We start from the raw sequence: 19,189 nt of genomic DNA, 5'->3' as shown, positions 1-19,189 counted from the left end.
AAAGATGAAGTAAAATTTAAAGTTTGCGGAAGTTTTTTTCTTCTTCATAGCTAAATTTTGAATAATGTGTCATATCATTTTTCAAATTTTAAAGAAAAAAAATTATTCATCATTTATATGTTTAATTATGCATACACAATAAGCTTATATTATTATTTGTCATCTTTGTCATCCGTCTCTTTTTTTTTGACATTTTATGATAGCTTACTAATACATTATTCCATTTTCTTTTCCTCTTTTATCATTCATAATTTTTAGTAAAATTTAACAAATATTTCTTTTTTCCCAATTTCTCTTTTCCAAAAAAAAAAAAAGAAAAAGCTTTTCATTCAAATATAAAAATAATTCCTTTCTTCTCTTTCTTTTCTTTTTTTCCTTCATAAAAAGATGGTAAATTGATAAATTTTTTGAATATTTCATTTGATTGATATAATTTTCCTCCTCCTCTTTTTTTCTCTTCCTCTCTTTTTACATGGCGTGTTATATTTGTTAAAAGAAATTAGTTAAAAACAAAAATCCATTAGCTTAGTTGAAATAATGGCTTCACAACAATGGATATTAGTTGGAAGTAAGCAACGTCAACGGCGACAGATACGAATGCGCACAAACGCTGCCGGACGTTTGAAACAAGAACGTATCCGTAAATTACGTGTGCAACGTTTGCTAAAAGAATCATCATCATCATCAGCTGCAGCAGCAGCAGCTGCTTCTGCTGCAGCTGCAGCTGCAGGCATGTAAATTTGGCTAATAATCATCGTTGATCAAGTTATTCCTTCCGTAAATTTTGTTTATTTTCTTGTTTTGTTTTGTTTTTTTTTCTTTTTTTTTTGCATCAGAAATTTGATTCTTATTTGAAATGGAAAGGAAAAAGGAAGAAATGAAAAAAATTTTTTAAATAAATTCAATAAAAGCCTTTTTTTTACGAATTTTTAATTTTTTAATTAAATAAGTGTAAAAGTCATGCAAAAAAAATTTTCTCATTTTATCGATTTCTTCTTTTTTTTTTTTAAAAAAAGAAAAACACATTGAAAATATGGGAAATTTTTGATATTTTAGTCCATTTGGACCGATCGGATACATTGAAAACGAAATCGATAGCATTTATGCAAAAAAATTCCAACTATTCGGCACGCGAAAAGAAAATTAATGATGATGAAGAGGAAGAAAATATGAGTGTATCAAATGCTGATTATTTTGATGCTATTATTCATGCAATTATTCCAGGTCCCCTGGATATTCCAGCACTTTATCGTACTTATGCAATTTTACCATCAATTGATAATACAAGCAAAAATGATACATCCTTATCTAGTACAACAATTAACTATTCATCCATTTTTATCAATAAAAATACCAATACTAATAATAATAACAATAATAATACTAATACTAATACTAATGATATTACAATTACTACAACTACAAGTACAGTAAGAATTGTTGAAATTACTGAAATTCCTTCGGTTAATGTTAAATATACTACAATAAATTGTACGCGATATAGTGGTATTCATTGGAATACAACAACAACAACAACAGCAATTAATTGTAATTCTGATAATGGTAAGCAATTTTCTTACCTTTCGTTACCTTTTCATTTCATTAATTAACTCTTTAATTCTTCAAATAGTAATATTCAATATATTTATTATTATTATTATTATTATTTTGCATGCTTTTAGTTTCATTTGATATAATCATTAACTATTAACTATTCATTAAGTAAGGTACTGCGATTAAAATTACACTAATTGTTAATTAATCGGATATCTTTGTGATTAATTGGTGAAAGTTTTTATTTTCATGTTTTTTTTTTTTTTAAATTAGCCAAATTAGCCATATCATATATTTTTAAATCAGCTATATTATATTTGATGATTAGATTGACCTTTTTTAGTCAAATATGTATACAGCACAATATCTCTTTTATAGCTTTTTTTTTTTTTTTTAAATCAACTTTTTAACAATTGCAATTATTTCAATCAATCATTCATAATTTAAAAATAAAGATGCAAAGTGAATCGTTTCTCGAAATTTAGCTTCCCAATATTCAAAAATTAATTTGCAAACATTTATTTATAGATATATTTTAAGAATTAACTCTTTTATCGCTCCTTTTCTCTTTCAATTTCTTACAAAGAAAAAAAAATTCTTTAGAAGAATTATTTCTTTTATTTTTGATTTATTTCTTTACCAAATTATTTCGCTTTATTAATTTTATCGTCAAAATCTTAGCAAATTAAAAGAACGGAAATTTAAGCGTAATTATTTAAATTCCACATATTTCACCTTACTTTTTTTTTTCTCTATCAACCATAATAGATAGTATAACTTCTTTTTTTTTTTCGAATGAAAATACAAAACACACATAATCGTTATGTTTTAGTATATGAAATTGAAATTTGAAATGAATACAATTTCAGTTGATATATCTGAAATTATAATTTTAAAAAAAAGAATTAAAACTTGGAAATTATGCAAACATGTATGTATATGTAAATATATATGGATGGATTTATTTCATTTTCATATATAATAATATGAAAAATGTTTTGCATTTCATTTCGAAAATTAATACCTTTTCTTTTCCTTCCTGCCTTTTTCTTTTCCCTCCCTCCCTTTCTCTCTCTTTCTCTCTCTCTTTCTCCATCTCTGTCTCTCCTCTCCCTCATTTATATATTTTACTGTTAAAATAACAGTTTCAAAAATTGGAGGTGTATATAATTGAGAAATGGATTAAAGTTGAAATGATTGATGACATTTTAAAGGGAAAGAGTGACAGAACGATATTTGAATGTACCAATTGAAGAGGTAAATTTTGAATTGCTCAAATTGTTCACTTCGAAATATTCCAATAAAATTTCATGTTAATGCATAAAATTATAGCCGAAAGGAAAGAAAAATGAAAAAAAAATAATTGAAAAAAAAAGAAAAATTGAAAAAAAAAGAGAGGAAAAAATGGAAAAGAAGTAGAAAAGTAGTAGAGAATGGGATGAAATTATATTCAAACTTTGAAAAAGAACAAATGTAAAATATTTATTTATGTAAAAGAGATGAAAATTACGGAAACGGAAAAGAAGGCGGAAATAACGATCAAATTGTTGTTAAACTTACAAAGAGCGGAAAATAAATGGAAAAAGAAAAAAAACCGGTAGAAGGATTTCCGGTATAACATGATGCATTGACAATTTTCTCCTTGTTTTTTTCTTCCCCCAAGTTCCATTTTTTCGTTTAATGCTAATTCAGTTTTCCAACCATATTTAGCCTGAAATAAACTTTTTCTCCATTTATTTACATTTTAAATGCTATTGCAACAATTTAAAAGATAGGCGATATAAGTATTATACCAAGAAGTGTCAAAGTTGGCGTTATTATTTTTGCTATGATTATTAATACTAACATTATTATTACTGTTATTATCATTATTATTATTATTATTATTATTATTATTATTATTATTATTATTATTATTATTATTATTATTATTATTATTATTACCATCGTTACCACTTCTGGTATTATTGCTACTATTCCTGGGTAATGAAATATGAGCTAGAATAATTTTCCAATCATTTTAACGATTATCATTTATGATAACTTAAATTTAATGATTATTTTACATATTAATATTATCTCATTTTGATGTCATTTCTTTTATGAGAAATAATTATTTTCATATTTCAATAAAACGATCGCATTAAGAATGTAATTTAATATTTAATTTATTAAAGAAAGAAGTTTCTAGAAAATATGAGTGAATGATATTTGTTAACTTGAAAAAAGGGAATAAGAAAAATTCCTAAATATGCAAAAACAATTGTTGCTAATTCTACTTTTTGAAATAATTTTCACATTTTTCCCTAACAAATATATGAAACTATTCAAGTTTTAATATTTCGAAATATTACTACAATATTTGAAATATTTAAATGTTTCAAATATTTATATTTTATTGATAAGAAAGCAAAAAAAAAAAACTTTTTCAACTAATTTTTCCATCAAGTTATTACTTTTTTTTTTTAGCTTTCCATTTGTGGCTTTAAAATTCAATTTGCTAAATTGAATTCTCTTCAGGCCAGGGAAAATCCTAATTCACTTTTTCCATTTCCATTTTGATCCATTAGTCTGATTAATTCTATCACAATATATCATGTATGCGTGTATGTGTGTATGCGCGTGTGTGTATATGTGTGTACGTACGTGTGTGTGTGTGTGTGTGTATGTGTCTGTCTGTCTGTCTGTGTACCTATGAATATGTGTGGTGTTGTTTAAATTTATTTTATTCATGTTGAAAAAGGAGTAGTAAAGGACCTTTTTCGTCCTCCGGAATTATTGGATAATCCTGATGAAATACAGAAGAAGTTTAAAAGCAGTCCAACAGCAAAATATTTTCGCAGCAGTAATACGACAATTTCTAGGTTATCACAAGAGTAATAATGGTAAATTAATTGTTAATTAATCATTAATTGCTGATCGTTCATAAAGAATATGATTTGAAAAAAGATTTTACTAAAATCTTCCGAACTTTCCTATCAATTCGACAAACATTTTAAAAAAAAAGAAATATTTTTTGATTTGATTTTATTTTTGCTCAATAATTTATGCTTTTATGACAAATTTCAACATTTAAGTGTATGGAAAAAAAAGATTTTAAAAGTTATTTTATGCTTTTTGAAATATTTGAAATTTTCGAAAATTTAGACAATTTTAAATTTTACGACAAAAATTTTGATTAAAATTTATCCTCTATTTTACTTAAACATTAAATAAAACTTTAGCTACCATCTATCCACCATCAAATGTTCGAGTTCAAGCAACCTCAAATACATCAGCTGTAGTACAGTGGGATTTGGATAATGGTAGGAATGTAGACGGCTTTGTGATACGGTATATACATGAACCGGTATCCGGACAACGAGATAACGAACGCTGGAAAACAATTACGATTATGAATCCATCTGCTAGACATTTGCATATCTCACAGCTTACAGCACATAAACCATATGCTTTTTGTGTTTTGGCTATTCGGCAAAATGTTAGTTACAACAGAATTTTTTTATCCATTGGAATTTCCGGATCCGGAAATCATATCGCAAAGATATTCAGAAACTAACTTTTCAAGTTTAATTGACATCATTGATTAATTAAAAGATCTTACTTACTTTTCAATATATCCTTAAAAAGTAAAAGAAAAAAAAACCGTTTGCAACTTTTTTTTTTTAACTTTTCAAAATTTTGAATAATTTACAGAGACAAGGAACCTGTTCGGATCCACCAACAACGATCGATCGTTTGCAAGCAACACATATGGTATCAAATTTATTAATAGCCTGGAAAACGAGTAATTCGGTGATGCTTCGTTGGGAATATACCGGTCCACAACCTGTTGGTTTTTATGTCAATCAAACAGGTCGAAAAGATTATTTGGATCAAAATTTGCAATTAAAAGGAATGATTTCACCGGGATTTCGTCAAGATCTTGATGGTCATCAACGAGAATATTTGTAAGTAATCAATTCCAATTAGAACAATTAAAATTTTTAGTGTTGAAAAAATTGTATTAAAATTAAACAAGCTAATATTAAATTTTAACTAGAATTCGAATTGAATTAAGTCAAAGTTGAAATAATGCAAATTAAACCATCAAAGTAGTTAGAAAAACATTAAGAGTTCGAAATTTAAAAGTAATGAAAATAGTGAAAATTAATTTTAATATGAATAGAATTTGGAATTAAATTTTGAAATAAGATAAAGGAATGCTGTGGAAAAAAAAATGCAAAGAATGCAATTCATTTAGAAAAAAAAACTATAACATATAGTTGTTTGAATGATTTTTAAAATCTTTATTCCATGGAAGAATGAAAAAAAAAAATCAATGAAATTTTAAATGCAAAATTTGAATGGACAAAAAGCAAAAATTAAAAGCGAAAAAAACGACATTTATATTTCATTTCTTTTCCCGTTTTTCAAAAGAGTTTATAAATTTAATTCTTATTAGAAGTATTATCTTAAAAGGACAATTCATTGAACAATCGTTTTCATTACTTACAAAAGGATAACATTTATTGATTAAATCTTTTCCGAAAAAAAAAAAAATTAGTTTTCCTAAAATGAGCTAATTCTATTGAGCTGTGTCTTTTTGTAAGTAATGAAAATGATAGTTTAATTAGTAATTAACATTTTAATTAAGTTTAATAAAATCATTCTTAATTTATTTTAATTTTAAACATTCAAAAAAAAAACAAAAGAGAATAGATTGAAATGTGTGTGTGTGTTTTTTTGTTATAACGTAAAGTACGTAAACATTTATACCTTTATGACATCCAATGGTTTAAAAAAAAAAGGAAAAATTGGACTCATATTATGGTAACATTCAGCTTATTTCAACCCTTTCCCTTTTTTTGATCGATAATTTTGCAAAATTTATTAATTTAAAATTTAAAAAATTTTCAGATGGACAACATTACGACCCTATATGGAATATACATTTCATGTTGGCGTACGTGAATTGCCACCCGGTGGTAGGGAATATTGGCCACGAGAAGTAATTGTTCGAACAGATCCCACGGGACCACCATTTGTTGATGTACCCGAATTTATTACTTCAAATTCAGCAAACACCGCTCTTATTCGATTGAAATGTGCTAGTGAAGAATATGGACCAATCAGTCATTATTGGCTTATTGTTTTACCGGGAAATTTTACTCAAGTAATCAATATTCCATTCCTTTTTCTTCTATTGATTTATTGTTTTACTGGGAAATTTTATTCAAATAATCAATATTCCATTTCTTTTTTCCTTTTATTTTTTATTCCACTTTTTTTTTTTTTTAGAATAAAACTTTTTTATCTTAAAAAAGGAATTTGTTTATATTTAATAATTTTTATTTTTATTGATTTACCCACAAATAATTCATTAGGGAATTGTATTTCGTTTAACAATTTTTGGCATATTTTGTTTGATTTTATAGCAAGTTTAGTATAAATATTTATGTTTTTTATTTTCTTATTTTAGTAATTCTCACGTTTTTACGTTTTATTCATTTTAATCTTTCAAAATTAAAAATAAAAAAAAAGTATCAAATGGATTGATAACGTAAGGTACAATTAAATTCCTTTTTTTATCATATTAATTTGTTTTGTTTTATATTTTTCTTTTTTTTTCACTTATGCAAATTTTATTTCACTGATTTTATTATGTTATCTGTTTTAATATTATTAGGATAATTGAAATATCAAAATGGGAATATAAATTTATGTTTACTTTATCATTATTATATGGCACGATTATTATTCACTTTAATATCATCTGTTTATTAATTCCTCATCATTATAATTAATATAATTATTCAATTTTATATCATTCAATTATCATTAATAAGCTACCCTTAACATCTACTTTCATTATCATTTAAAAATTTCAAACTTTCGTTTCTTTAAAAATGGTTAAATTAATAAAATGTGTAAAATAAGATTTATGAATTATGGAATGTATTTCGTAAAAATGAATCCTTTAAATCTTAAAAAACTAATAAATAAAGAATCTAATTTTTTTCTTAACATTTTCAGGATGATGTATTAAATTTGGATTCAACATCACTCCAAAGAAGTACGACAATGATGCGACCAAATCAAAACAAAAATTATTACGGGAAAACTTCTAAGAAAGTTCGCAAAGTAAACAGAGAACAAGACTACAAAGGGTTTATTTTTAATTTTTGATTTCAAATAACTTTTTTTTTTGAAAAAAAAATAAAAAAAACAATTCAACATGAAAAAAAAAAGTGAAAAATATTGCGAGAGATATTTTATTTATTATAATAATCAAACATGAATTACTTTTTTAGCCAATTTTTTTTTCTTTTTGAATTTTCAAATTGAATTTTAAAACGGAATAATTGAGATTTATCAGAAGACTCAAATTATCCGAACATTTCCAATTACTTATACGGCGACCCAATTTCTTTTTTACTCATAATTTTTTTCTTTTTTTTTTATGGCGCAATAATAATTTGTTGATAATCTGTAGGCGCTATTTGCATGAACCTTTTACTCTTCGAGGTGCATATATAGCAGCAGGTATACCGGTACATGAAATGCAACAAATACAACGAAGTGATCAATTATTTGCACTTGGTGATGGACGGGTAAATTTCTTTCATTTTTATTAAATAAACTTAAAATTAATTATACTTTGATTTTTTTTTCCTTTTCAAAAGGAATATATCATTAAGTGTATCACTGAGAAAATAATAAAACTTAAATTCTTTTCTCGTTTTTAATTAAAATTTTATTTTTTTCCCATATCAATTACAACTATATAGAATTAGTATTTAAAAAACTTTTTTGAAAAAAAGGCGAAAAGGAAATTATTTTTTTCGTTTTTAACAAAAAAAAAAACAAAAGAAATCAGTTATTATTAATTTTTTGAAATCATTTTATAGATGTATGATGGTTATGACAATTGGCCCTTAAATAGTAACACTAAGTATCGTTTAATGATGCGAGCATTTGCCCGTGATGATATATCCAGAAATTCGGATTATCCGGTAAATTTGTTTATAACAGAAAATTTAATAAAAGTTCTCAAGAAAAAAAAGTTTTTTTTTTAACGAAAGTTTCTAAATATTTTAACAGACTGTACTTCTTGATGGCATTGTTTCCTTATTCTTTTATTTCATTCATATTAATTATTAGTTGGAAAAAAATTAATTTATTCATTAATAACTTTTACTTGTAATTTTTTCTGTTTTGAAAAAATTTCAAATTTTTAGTTTGAATTTCGTGCTCCAATTCAAGAACCATTAGCGAAACGTTATTCGGATTCAATGCTTAGTGAACCATTTTCCACCAAAGCTGCTGCACATATTCGTGATGCTAAAACATCTAATTTATGGCTAATTGCGCCAATTATTGCAATTTTAATTATTGCAATTATCCTTGGAATGCTTATCATTTGGTATGTTTTTTAAAACAAAAAGTAATAATTTAAAATTTTTGAAAAAAGTTTCTTCCCAAAATTGCAATTCATTTTTGAAATGACATTTTTTGGATTTAAATTTTTAATTTTTAATACAACTTTTCTTCAATTTTTTAAATTTTTTTCAATATAATTAAATATATTGCATATTTTTCATTAAATAATATGTAATATATTTAATTAATAACAAAATTTCCGTGAGATTTTCAAATTGAAATTTCATTAGCACATGGTTTCTTCTTTTTTTTTGAATTCTTGCCACAGTTTTTAAGCGATAAAATTGGAAATTTAATGATGTGCTCTATCTGTGGACTTTATGCTTATGTTTGCAAAAGTTTCGAAAATGTTAAATTGAACCAAATTTATGCATATTAAATTAGTCTGATGTCAAGTTTGCAATTACCGTAGTACTTTTTTCAAAAATTTTACAATCATTTTTGCTATTATGCAATATATTGTTATATAAAATGTGCAAATTTTTCAAAATTTCTTACTGTTTCAAAATTTTTTAAATTTACTAATTTTATTTCAGATAAATGTAAATTACTAAGTAATTTTCGTGCATTTTTTATAAAGAAAAAACAGCAAAGTATGATAAAATATAATTTAATAATTAAATTCTTTTTTAAAATTCCAAATGATGAAGCTATTCCAATCTTTTTTTTTCTTCTTCTTTATAGGTGGCTTCGTTGTAATCGTCGAAATAATCGACATAAAACTTCTCACCATGGTTCCATTTCAAAGATTGCCTTAACTAGTAATACAATTCCAAGCGAAACATCAAAATTGCTTGTTTCCGGTGATGTTTATGGTCGTCATATAGTTAATCCTTATGATCAGGTATGTTATACCGGACTTAATCCAATTTTTTTCCTGATTCATTTTTACGAATGAAATCAATTTGATTTTCCTCCCATCTCTTCGAGAAAATAATTGCTGACAAAAATTGGAGTGATTTCAAAACGCTTTTGTTTTTTCTTTTGATTTTTTTTTCAAAAATTTGAAATTTAAATTTTTCAGATGAATGGAAATGGTGGTTGTACGATGGATACTGCAATGGATATGTATCCATTACATCAAAGTCATATGAGTAGCGGAACATACAATCCTTTACCTGTACCAATGTCAATACTACCTTCAAGTGGTGGCGCTGTTGGTGGTCATTCTCTTACTCATCTACCAATTCCTATCTCTGAACTTGCTGCGCATATTGATAAGTTGAAAATGAATAATAATGCCTTATTCTCACAGGTTATTGAAATAATTTGTGATTCATTATGTTATTCATCAATTTTTCCTTTTTTCTTTAAATTATAAATTTTGCAAATTTCGAACATTTTTTAATTTTGTAATTTTGTATTGAATTATTAATTTGATTCGCTTAAAATTACATATATTGTATAACACTTTTAAAAATTTTTAAAAATCATTTTTAAACAAATTTAATGCAATTTTTATCTTTCCTTTTTTTTCGAAAGATAAATTTACATTTCTGTTTTTGTTCCCTTTTCTTTTCTTATAATATTATTTATTGTTCGTTTTATTTTTGAGAAAAAAGATCGTGACATTTAATTAACTAATTAAATAATAATTAGTAATAGCATAAAAAATTTTACATTAAAATTATCACTACAATTATTATAGGAATATGAAAGTATTGAAACTGGTCAACATTTTACTTGGGAAAATTCGAGTCTACCAATAAATAAAATGAAAAATCGATATGCAAATGTGGTTGCATATGATCATTCACGTGTTATCCTTAGTATCATTGATGATATTGAGGGTAGTGATTACATTAATGCGAATTATATTGATGGTTATGAAAAGGTATACTATTTACTATTTACTTACTTTTTTATTTACTTACTTTTTTCATATTTACTAATTAGCGCATTAATTGTTTAATTGTTGCTTATTTTCTTTTATTTATTTTAAAGTAATTTTGATTTCTTTCATTTTATTTTTTATTTTATCTCTTTTATTTTATCTTTTATTTTTTTCTTTTATTTTATTTTTTCTCTTTTATTTTATTTTTTTCTTGGTATATTTAAAGTAAGTAATATTTTGATTTCTTTTACTTTAAAAAAATTTTTGAAACTTTTACTGATTTCAATTCAAAATTACATTTCAAACATTTATATGCACTTATTTATTTATTACAAATATTTTCATGTTTAGCCAAAAGCATACATTGCAACACAAGGACCATTACCGGAAACATTTGCGGATTTTTGGCGAATGGTTTGGGAAGAAAATACGGTAACAATAGTAATGTTGACAAAATTAGAGGAACGATCACGATTAAAATGTAACCAATATTGGCCTGCTAGAGGATCATCTTATTATGGTCATATTCAGGTAATGATAATTTAATATTAACTTTTTGTAAATTTTAAAATTAAGTTATATTTATATTGTACTTTGGTAAGGTAATTCAAATATTTTATATTGTGAACATTTATTGATGTGATTTGTGATGTGAATTAGATTTTGCTTAAATTGATAATTTGCTTAAAGAATGGCATCGATATGTTCTGGTATAGGATGTAATTCAATGTTCTATGCTTTTAAATACTAATATTAATTTTTTTTTTTTGAGATGTATTAATGGATTGGATTAAAAAACGAAATTTTTGATTGATTTAGGAAGGTTATGAAATATTTTAGGTGACATTATTGGATACGCTAGAGCTGGCACACTATACAATTCGGACATTTCGCTTACAATATCGAAGTGGTGGTAAAGTACGGGAAATACGACATTTACAGTATACTGCATGGCCGGATCATGGTGTTCCTGATCATCCCACACCTTTCTTGATGTTTTTGAAGAGAGTGAAAACATTAAATCGTCCGGATGCTGGTCCAATCATATCACATTGCAGGTTAGAAGCTATCCTTTTTGATAAATGATAAGTGGAGAAAGTTTGAATAATTCATTTCCTAAAAAAGAAAAAAATTTTAAAATGAAATTCTCATTTTTTTCTATCAATTTTTCGAATTTTATCAAAATCTAATCAAATCCATTCATTATTTTTAACATTCCTAAATTATTGAAAATATCTGAGTGTGTATGTACGTGCAACTTTTGCAGTGCTGGAATTGGCCGAACAGGTGCCTTTATCGTAATTGATTGTATGTTGGAGCGATTACGATATGAAAATACTGTGGATATTTATGGTTGTGTTACAGCATTACGATCACAACGATCTTATATGGTTCAGGTAAATCTTAAATTTCAAAAAAATATTACGAAAAAAATTTCGCAAAGGGAAATATAATTCGATGAATGTTTGTAATTGAATTTAAACTGTAATATATGTATTAAAAACTCATTGTTTCCATTATATATATATATACATATTTCATATTCTATTTCTTAAATATATATTTTTGAATTATGGAAAATTTTTAGACCGATGACCAATACATTTTTATCCATGATGCAGTACTGGATGCGGTACAATCCGGTTCAACAGAAGTGCCTGCTAGCAAATTATACACCCATGTACAAGCTTTATTACAAATTCAACCGATTGATCAGGTTTCAGCTATGGAACTTGAATTTAGGGTATATTTTCTCATTTACATTGGTTTTTCCTCGATACATTAGGCTTAATTTTAACTTCTATTATGTTATCATCTTATCATTATTAATGATCATAGTAATTATCTCTAAAATACTTTTTCGAAATTTAAAATTTATTATAATTCTTTTTTTAAAAAAAAAGGAAAATCCAAAAAAACAATACTTTGCTGAATTGCTTTTTAACATTCTCAATTGTTAATTTTTAACAAATAAATGTAATTTTCATTGATTTTTTTATTAAATTTGAAATTTAAAAATAGAAATTTTAGCATTTATTTACTTTCACTTTTGTTTTGTTAAACATTGTAACAATATCCAATGATTAGTTTTTCTAATATTAAAATAATTTATGCATTAATTTCAAAACTTAATAATGAAAATTCCTACATCATTTTGTAGCATTTGGCAACAATGAAAATGTCAAATTCCCGATGTAGTATTGCAAATTTATCAATTAATCGACCAAAAAATCGTTTAATTAATATGGTACCGTATGATTCATCACGTGTTATTCTACGTTCAATTCCGGGTGAAGAAGGCTCTGATTATATCAATGCTTCTTGGATTGATGGTTATAGGTTTGTTTCTTTTGTAATTACTTTTTTTTCCTAACTATTTAATCATTATGACATTTCAAATGTTTTAATTATTATAATTATTCAAATATTTTTTAATTATTTCAGTATTATGACATTTTTGTTATATTTCCTTAATGATTAATTATTATGATTATCAGATATTTTGTTTTTTTTTGCAACTCTCACAATTATTGATTATTGTAATTTTCTAATTTTTTTTAAAATATATTTTTAATTACTAATTATTATAATATTTAAATTTTTTTATTAATACTTTCAGGCAGCGTAGCGCTTATATTGCAACACAAGGTCCAATGCCTTATACAGTAAATGATTTTTGGCGAATGATTTGGGAGCATGAATCATCAATTATTGTAATGCTTGTTCGTACAATGGAAACATGTCGAGTTAGTTCATACATTTACTCTTTTTTTTCAATTTAATTTATGAATATAAAATTTGAAAATAAAAATTAATATAAAATTTCTAATATAAAAATTTTTTCACTTTTTTTCAGAATAACTATTATCTTGTTTCTTCTTTTTTTCTCTTTCTCCCTCTCTCTCTCTTTCTCTTTCTCTTCTTTGCTCTTCATTTATTGTATATTTATGAAAATTACAAATTAAAAGATTATTAATTTATTATGAAGACATTTACCGTAATGCAGTATCATGATAGTAATAATAATTAATGATAATGATAAATTGATAATTTCTTTTAATTAATAATTAATGATAATGATAAATTGATAATTTCTTTTTTTTTGCTTATTGCAGGAAAAATGTTATGAGTATTGGCCAGCTGAATTGGGTGCACAATTTGGATATTTGGTAGTGGAACCGATTGCTGAATATAATATGTCACAGTATGTATTGCGTGAATTTCGTATCACCGATACAGAGGTATGACTACTTTTTTTTTTTTGTTTAAATTATTAAAATGTCACTCTTCAAATTATCATATATTCAAATTTTGCTATTTCATTACTTAAATAATTTTAATCTAATTTTGAATTATTCCTAATGCTAGAATTATATATACTACGAGCTGTTGCATTAACATTTCCATTAATTTGATTTTTTTTCGTCGATATTAATTACTCGGTAGCTTAATTAATTATTTAGCAATTTATTTTATAATTAGAAAGACGAAATTTTTAGTCTGGCCAAACAAAAACATTGAGACATTTCCAATACGTTGAATGGCCTGACCATTGTCCACCAAAATCTGCTGAGCTATTCATCGATTTCATTCATCAAGTATGTTCTTCTTTTTTTCTTACTTTGCAAATCTTATTTATGAAAGTTTCTTAGCAATCAATTTGTCGTGTTATTTGTCATGCAAATATTTCTTTGTTCATTTAATTATTTGTCCAATAAATATAATTATTGTTATTGAAAGAATACTAATGAAAAGTTTTAGGTACATCGGACAAAAACACAATTTGGTGTGGATGGTCCAATTACGGTGCATTGCTCAACAGGTGCGGGACGTACCGGAGTTTTCATTGCACTTAGTATAATTATTGATCGAATGAAGTTAGAACATGTAGTTGACGTGTTTACAACGGTGAAATTACTCCGAACCGAACGTCAAAATATGGTTCAGGATAAAGATCAATATCATTTTTGTTATCAGGCTGCTCTTGAATTCCTAGCCACTTATGATAATCCATATCAAATGTCTTAAAAATGAAATGATAACTTCCTTTGTTTATTCTTACTTCAGATTACTTCCTTTAAATGAAATTATTAATTATTTGTTGTTTTTGAATGAAGTCATGCTAATATCTCTTATACCTTTATTCATTTCCATTAATTCATTTCGTATTTTTTTTTTATTTCTCAAATCTAATACGGGTATTCATTCGTTTTTTTGTGCTATTTTAAGAAGAAATAACTTAAAAAGTAGCCTTTGATGTATATTATCAATGTTGCAAATATTGTTGTTATCATTGTTATCTTCCATTAATCTTTGATCTTTAACTGAAGATGGTACCAATTAAAAAAAAATTATTTATCATTCAAAAATTTAACATTTACAAGATGTAAGCATTGCTATAATAACAATAAATTTCAAAATGAATTTTTCTCTAAATTTATAAATTAAATATTACTGTTTGCTCAACAATTGCATGTGCAGTACTGTAATGGTAATTAATTTTTTTTCCTTTTTACTCCATGACAATTTATTTTAATTTTATTTGTAATTATGCAAACTTTTCATTTTTTCTTTCTCTGTAAATTACGTTTAAAATTTTTTTTCATTCTTTTGAATTTTAAAAGGTTTTAAAGTTTTGTATGTATTTTTATGGAATAAAATTTGCATGAAAAATATAAAATCATTTAAAATTTAAATACTATTATTAATTACGATTAATTGGTTGCAATGAATTCCATTCATTTTTGTTGCTAATAATTCCTTCCACTTTCTCTTTCATTCACTCTTTCTTATTTACTGTCTTTATACTGCACTGCCACTTTATTTCTTTTAATTGTTTGTATTATCTATGGTTAAAGGTGTGTCATTTTTATGACTCATCAGAGATACTTTGGGTGATAATATCGGAAAACCGGTTCCATTATTCCGTTTTTGTTTAAAATAATTCAAAAAGTTGGAATTATACTATTCGAAATTATTTATTTCTTGGATAAGATATATTTAATAATCCAATCCACCATACTAAAGCCTATTATCGATGACAAATAAGCTAATAGATTTGATTAAAAGTTCTTACCTGACTATTGCAAAACAAATCCTCACCGTTCCAATTCGTAATTAATCTGTTCGTAATTAATTGGTTTTTATATTTGAAGGACTTGAAATCAAAAATATATAAAATTACATACTTCACTGTCTGAAATAGCTTTGTTGCATTTGTAAATAAAATATTCATATCATTTAAGCTTTTTTTTTTCTTGCTTTAAACCATCAAAATTAAATGCTTAACTTGGGAATGTTTAAAACTGGAAAAGATATGTTTGAAATTACATATCCCAGTATATATGTTAAAATTAAGTATCATGCATTGTTACTAAAATTACTATTTGTCCTGTAAAATTAAATGTTTTTATTTCATTTAAAGAAGTTTTATTAATAATTAAAATTTATTTAAATATATATTGCATGCCTCTTGTAATGAATAAATAAAATGATTGAATAAATTGATAAATTTAAGGAGAAAAATCACGAGGAGATGAAAAGATAAAAAAGTTTTATACCTGAATTCCAGATTAAATTAATAAATTACGTCAACAAACAAGGGGACGTTTTAATATATTACATTTATTTCCCGAAATTTAAATGTTATAGTGATCGATGCAATTAACTTAGTTTAATTATCCACAAAATTTAAATTATTTATAAGATAAACGGAAATTTACGCTAAAATAAATAAAAATTTACATTGGAATTTACATTGAATAACAAATTTCCATTAATACTTAAATAAAATGCAAAAAGAACGAGTTAAGATAACTTTCTCGTCGAGAAAATTTACATTATTTAAATGGGAACAAATATGCTAAAATTGTTAATAAATGACTCTTTGATAGAAATATTTTGTAAATTGGAAAATGTTCATTTAAAAAAAATTACCATTTTTGTGATTTACTGAAATATAAAAATTTGCATTTTAATGATTCCATCATATGCGCTGTATCGAACTTAATTTGCATATTTGAAAATCTTCTATAAATAGACTTATAAAGCATTATTATAACATTTTATACTCATTCATTCATCCTAACCGTATCCATCTATCCCTTTATCATCACACCTTCATCCATTTCCTCAATCATCTTCTTTCCCTCTGTATCAACTTCATTAAAGTTTCATCCCCTTCCCTATCTTAATCTTACCCAAGTTTTACCCCTTCATCTTCCTTGACGTTACCCAAGCCTTATCCCTTCCATTGTTTCAACTTTACCCATTCCTTTATTTTAACTTTGGAGGGAACCATAACAAGGTTCCAACATATCGCATCATCCAAGCGAGTAGTTTCCGTAAAAGAGGGTCAAGCGGGAAGAATCAGTGATGCCATGCCATGGTTTACGCTCACGATTCCGGTCACGGAGCCGTGGAAGTCGATCGCGTAGTATCGCAAAAAGGCGTTATACGCGATACATTTCAAGGTCACCCACGCGAACACGTCGACGTAGCCGCCGTTATCGTACACCGTCAACCACGCTGTATAGAATGTATTGGATGGCAGATAGCAGAAGACGATTAAGACCTCGTAGATCAAGCCGACGTAGATTAACCCCAAGTAGATCACGTCGTTCTTCTCGCTCACGTAGTCGCCGTTCATACTCACGACGCTCACGCTCTCCTTACTGGTATCGTCGTACCCGCCAATCGAGTCCTCGTCGTCGTCGACGTCTTCGTCGTTCTATGTCTGTTCGACAACGACGACGTCGTCAAATACCTTCGATCGAATGGCTTGTACGTAGACGACGACGTTAAATTAAATGAACAAAAACCCTCAAGTAAGATTATGGTAAAACTAAATTAAAATTTGTCTGAAATTTGAAATCCTTTGATGTTTCCGATTTTCCATTCACATTTTCTAAATATTTTTCTGCATTTATCATCGATATCTGTGATATGAAATGTAATCCTAATTAACCAAACTGTTAATTAATTGCCTTAAAAATTGGAATAAGCTTTCAGGATGGTATGATGTGGAAACAAAAAAATATCAAACACTATTTGGAAGAAAAACGAAAAAATTGATGAAAAATAAATTTATAAATGACATTTTACTGAATGTAATTTATGAATAATGAATTAAAAAGAGACTAAATAAATAATAAAATATATAATTAAATGGAATTAATAATTAAAAATGTTTCGAATAAAGATTTTACCATTGTTGTTGAGGAGATAAAATTAAATATTCCCAACAACCTTACTTCATCATTATTACTGGTAGAAACTTTGACAAAGAGTTGGCTATGGTAAATTTGATACCGTATCATACATTAAATCGAGTATCACTAGGCCTATTTATTGTTAAACCTTAGGTTTGCTTATTGTTAGGCATTGATATTGCATCAAATATTAAATTCAGTGCTACTAGGCTTGTTTGTTGTCAGGCCTCGATAATATGCTTCCCATCGAATTAAGTACTTCTGGATTTATTTATTTTTTGTTTACCTAAGCTCATTTCTATTCCTCCGATTAATTGATTCATGATCGTCTTGATCCTGCAAATTAAAGAAATAGAAAATGAGAAATTAATGACGTAAATGACGTAAAGTTTTAAAATTTCCTTCATAATTTTATCAACAATATTAATGAATTGGTGACAGTTGTTTGTTGTAAACAATCATTAAGTAAACATATTACTAAAACTTACTCGAACTAACTTATCTTAAACTCAAACTCAGTTCAAGGTAAGTTTAGTTTAAGGTAAGGCACAGTTTGCTAATATTTTGTGACAGAACATCATTTAGTTACCAAATTTTTTCATTCATTTTTACTATGAATCATTTTTTTTTTTTTGCTATCATTATGGATTCAAATAGTTGGATTTATTAAAATGATAATGTAAAGAAAGGTTACGAATAATGGATTCTGTGAATAATAGATTCCAATGCAGTTTGAAGTAAATATTCTATGAAGGAATCTGTAAGTGATTGATTCTAAAGAATATATGATTCTATGAGTAAAGAATCTATGTGTAATTGTATTACTTTATTGTGACAAAAATCAAAGTTGTCATTGGTTGAATGTAAAAGCATTCGCTAAATAGTTAATCAAATTCAACAAGCTTTTTTTTGTTCCTTTCATGTTATCAAGATTTCAAATTTTATGACAAATAATTTTGGAAATGAAATATTAACGCTAACAATTAATAATTAATAGTAATAATAATAATAATAATAATAATAATAATAATAATAATAATAATAATAATAATAATAATAATAATAATAATAATAATAATAATAATAATAATAATAATAATAATAATAATATAATAATAATAATAATAATAATAATAATAATAATAATAATAATAATAATAATAATAAT

At 25.5% G+C, this 19,189-nt stretch overlaps 4 protein-coding genes across 4 annotated transcripts; all 4 read left to right on the top strand.

Annotated features, from left to right (window-relative positions):
- Positions 1–537: 537 nt before the first annotated feature.
- On the top strand, positions 538–738 carry LOAG_05852 (hypothetical protein; the record flags this gene model as incomplete). Its single annotated transcript, XM_003141389.1, has 1 exon — positions 538–738. One exon carries the CDS (start codon positions 538–540, stop codon positions 736–738), a length of 201 nt encoding a protein of 66 aa, XP_003141437.1.
- A 365-nt stretch (positions 739–1,103) lies between these two features.
- On the top strand, positions 1,104–1,610 carry LOAG_05851 (hypothetical protein; the record flags this gene model as incomplete). Its single annotated transcript, XM_003141388.1, has 1 exon — positions 1,104–1,610. The coding sequence occupies one exon, from the start codon at positions 1,104–1,106 to the stop codon at positions 1,608–1,610; it is 507 nt and encodes a 168-aa protein (XP_003141436.1).
- A 2,735-nt stretch (positions 1,611–4,345) lies between these two features.
- LOAG_05850 (fibronectin type III domain-containing protein) lies at positions 4,346–14,839 on the top strand (the record flags this gene model as incomplete). Its single annotated transcript, XM_020446990.1, has 20 exons — positions 4,346–4,439; positions 4,779–5,035; positions 5,251–5,504; positions 6,454–6,709; positions 7,570–7,703; positions 8,030–8,147; positions 8,445–8,549; positions 8,775–8,959; positions 9,661–9,820; positions 10,001–10,231; positions 10,625–10,810; positions 11,162–11,341; positions 11,651–11,868; positions 12,078–12,207; positions 12,399–12,554; positions 12,972–13,150; positions 13,431–13,557; positions 13,927–14,052; positions 14,311–14,409; positions 14,573–14,839. 20 exons carry the CDS (start codon positions 4,346–4,348, stop codon positions 14,837–14,839), a joined length of 3,462 nt encoding a protein of 1,153 aa, XP_020302734.1.
- Positions 14,840–17,185: 2,346 nt separating this feature from the next.
- LOAG_05849 (hypothetical protein) lies at positions 17,186–17,614 on the top strand (the record flags this gene model as incomplete). The annotated part of the gene is made up of 1 exon (XM_003141386.2): positions 17,186–17,614. One exon carries the CDS (start codon positions 17,186–17,188, stop codon positions 17,612–17,614), a length of 429 nt encoding a protein of 142 aa, XP_003141434.2.
- Between the last annotated feature and the right edge of the window lie 1,575 nt (positions 17,615–19,189).

The sequence above is a fragment of the Loa loa genome (genome assembly GCF_000183805.2).
Source record: "Loa loa unplaced genomic scaffold supercont3.210, whole genome shotgun sequence".
NCBI classification, from domain to species: domain Eukaryota; kingdom Metazoa; phylum Nematoda; class Chromadorea; order Rhabditida; family Onchocercidae; genus Loa; species Loa loa.
This window is presented reverse-complemented; position numbering and strand designations above follow the sequence as displayed.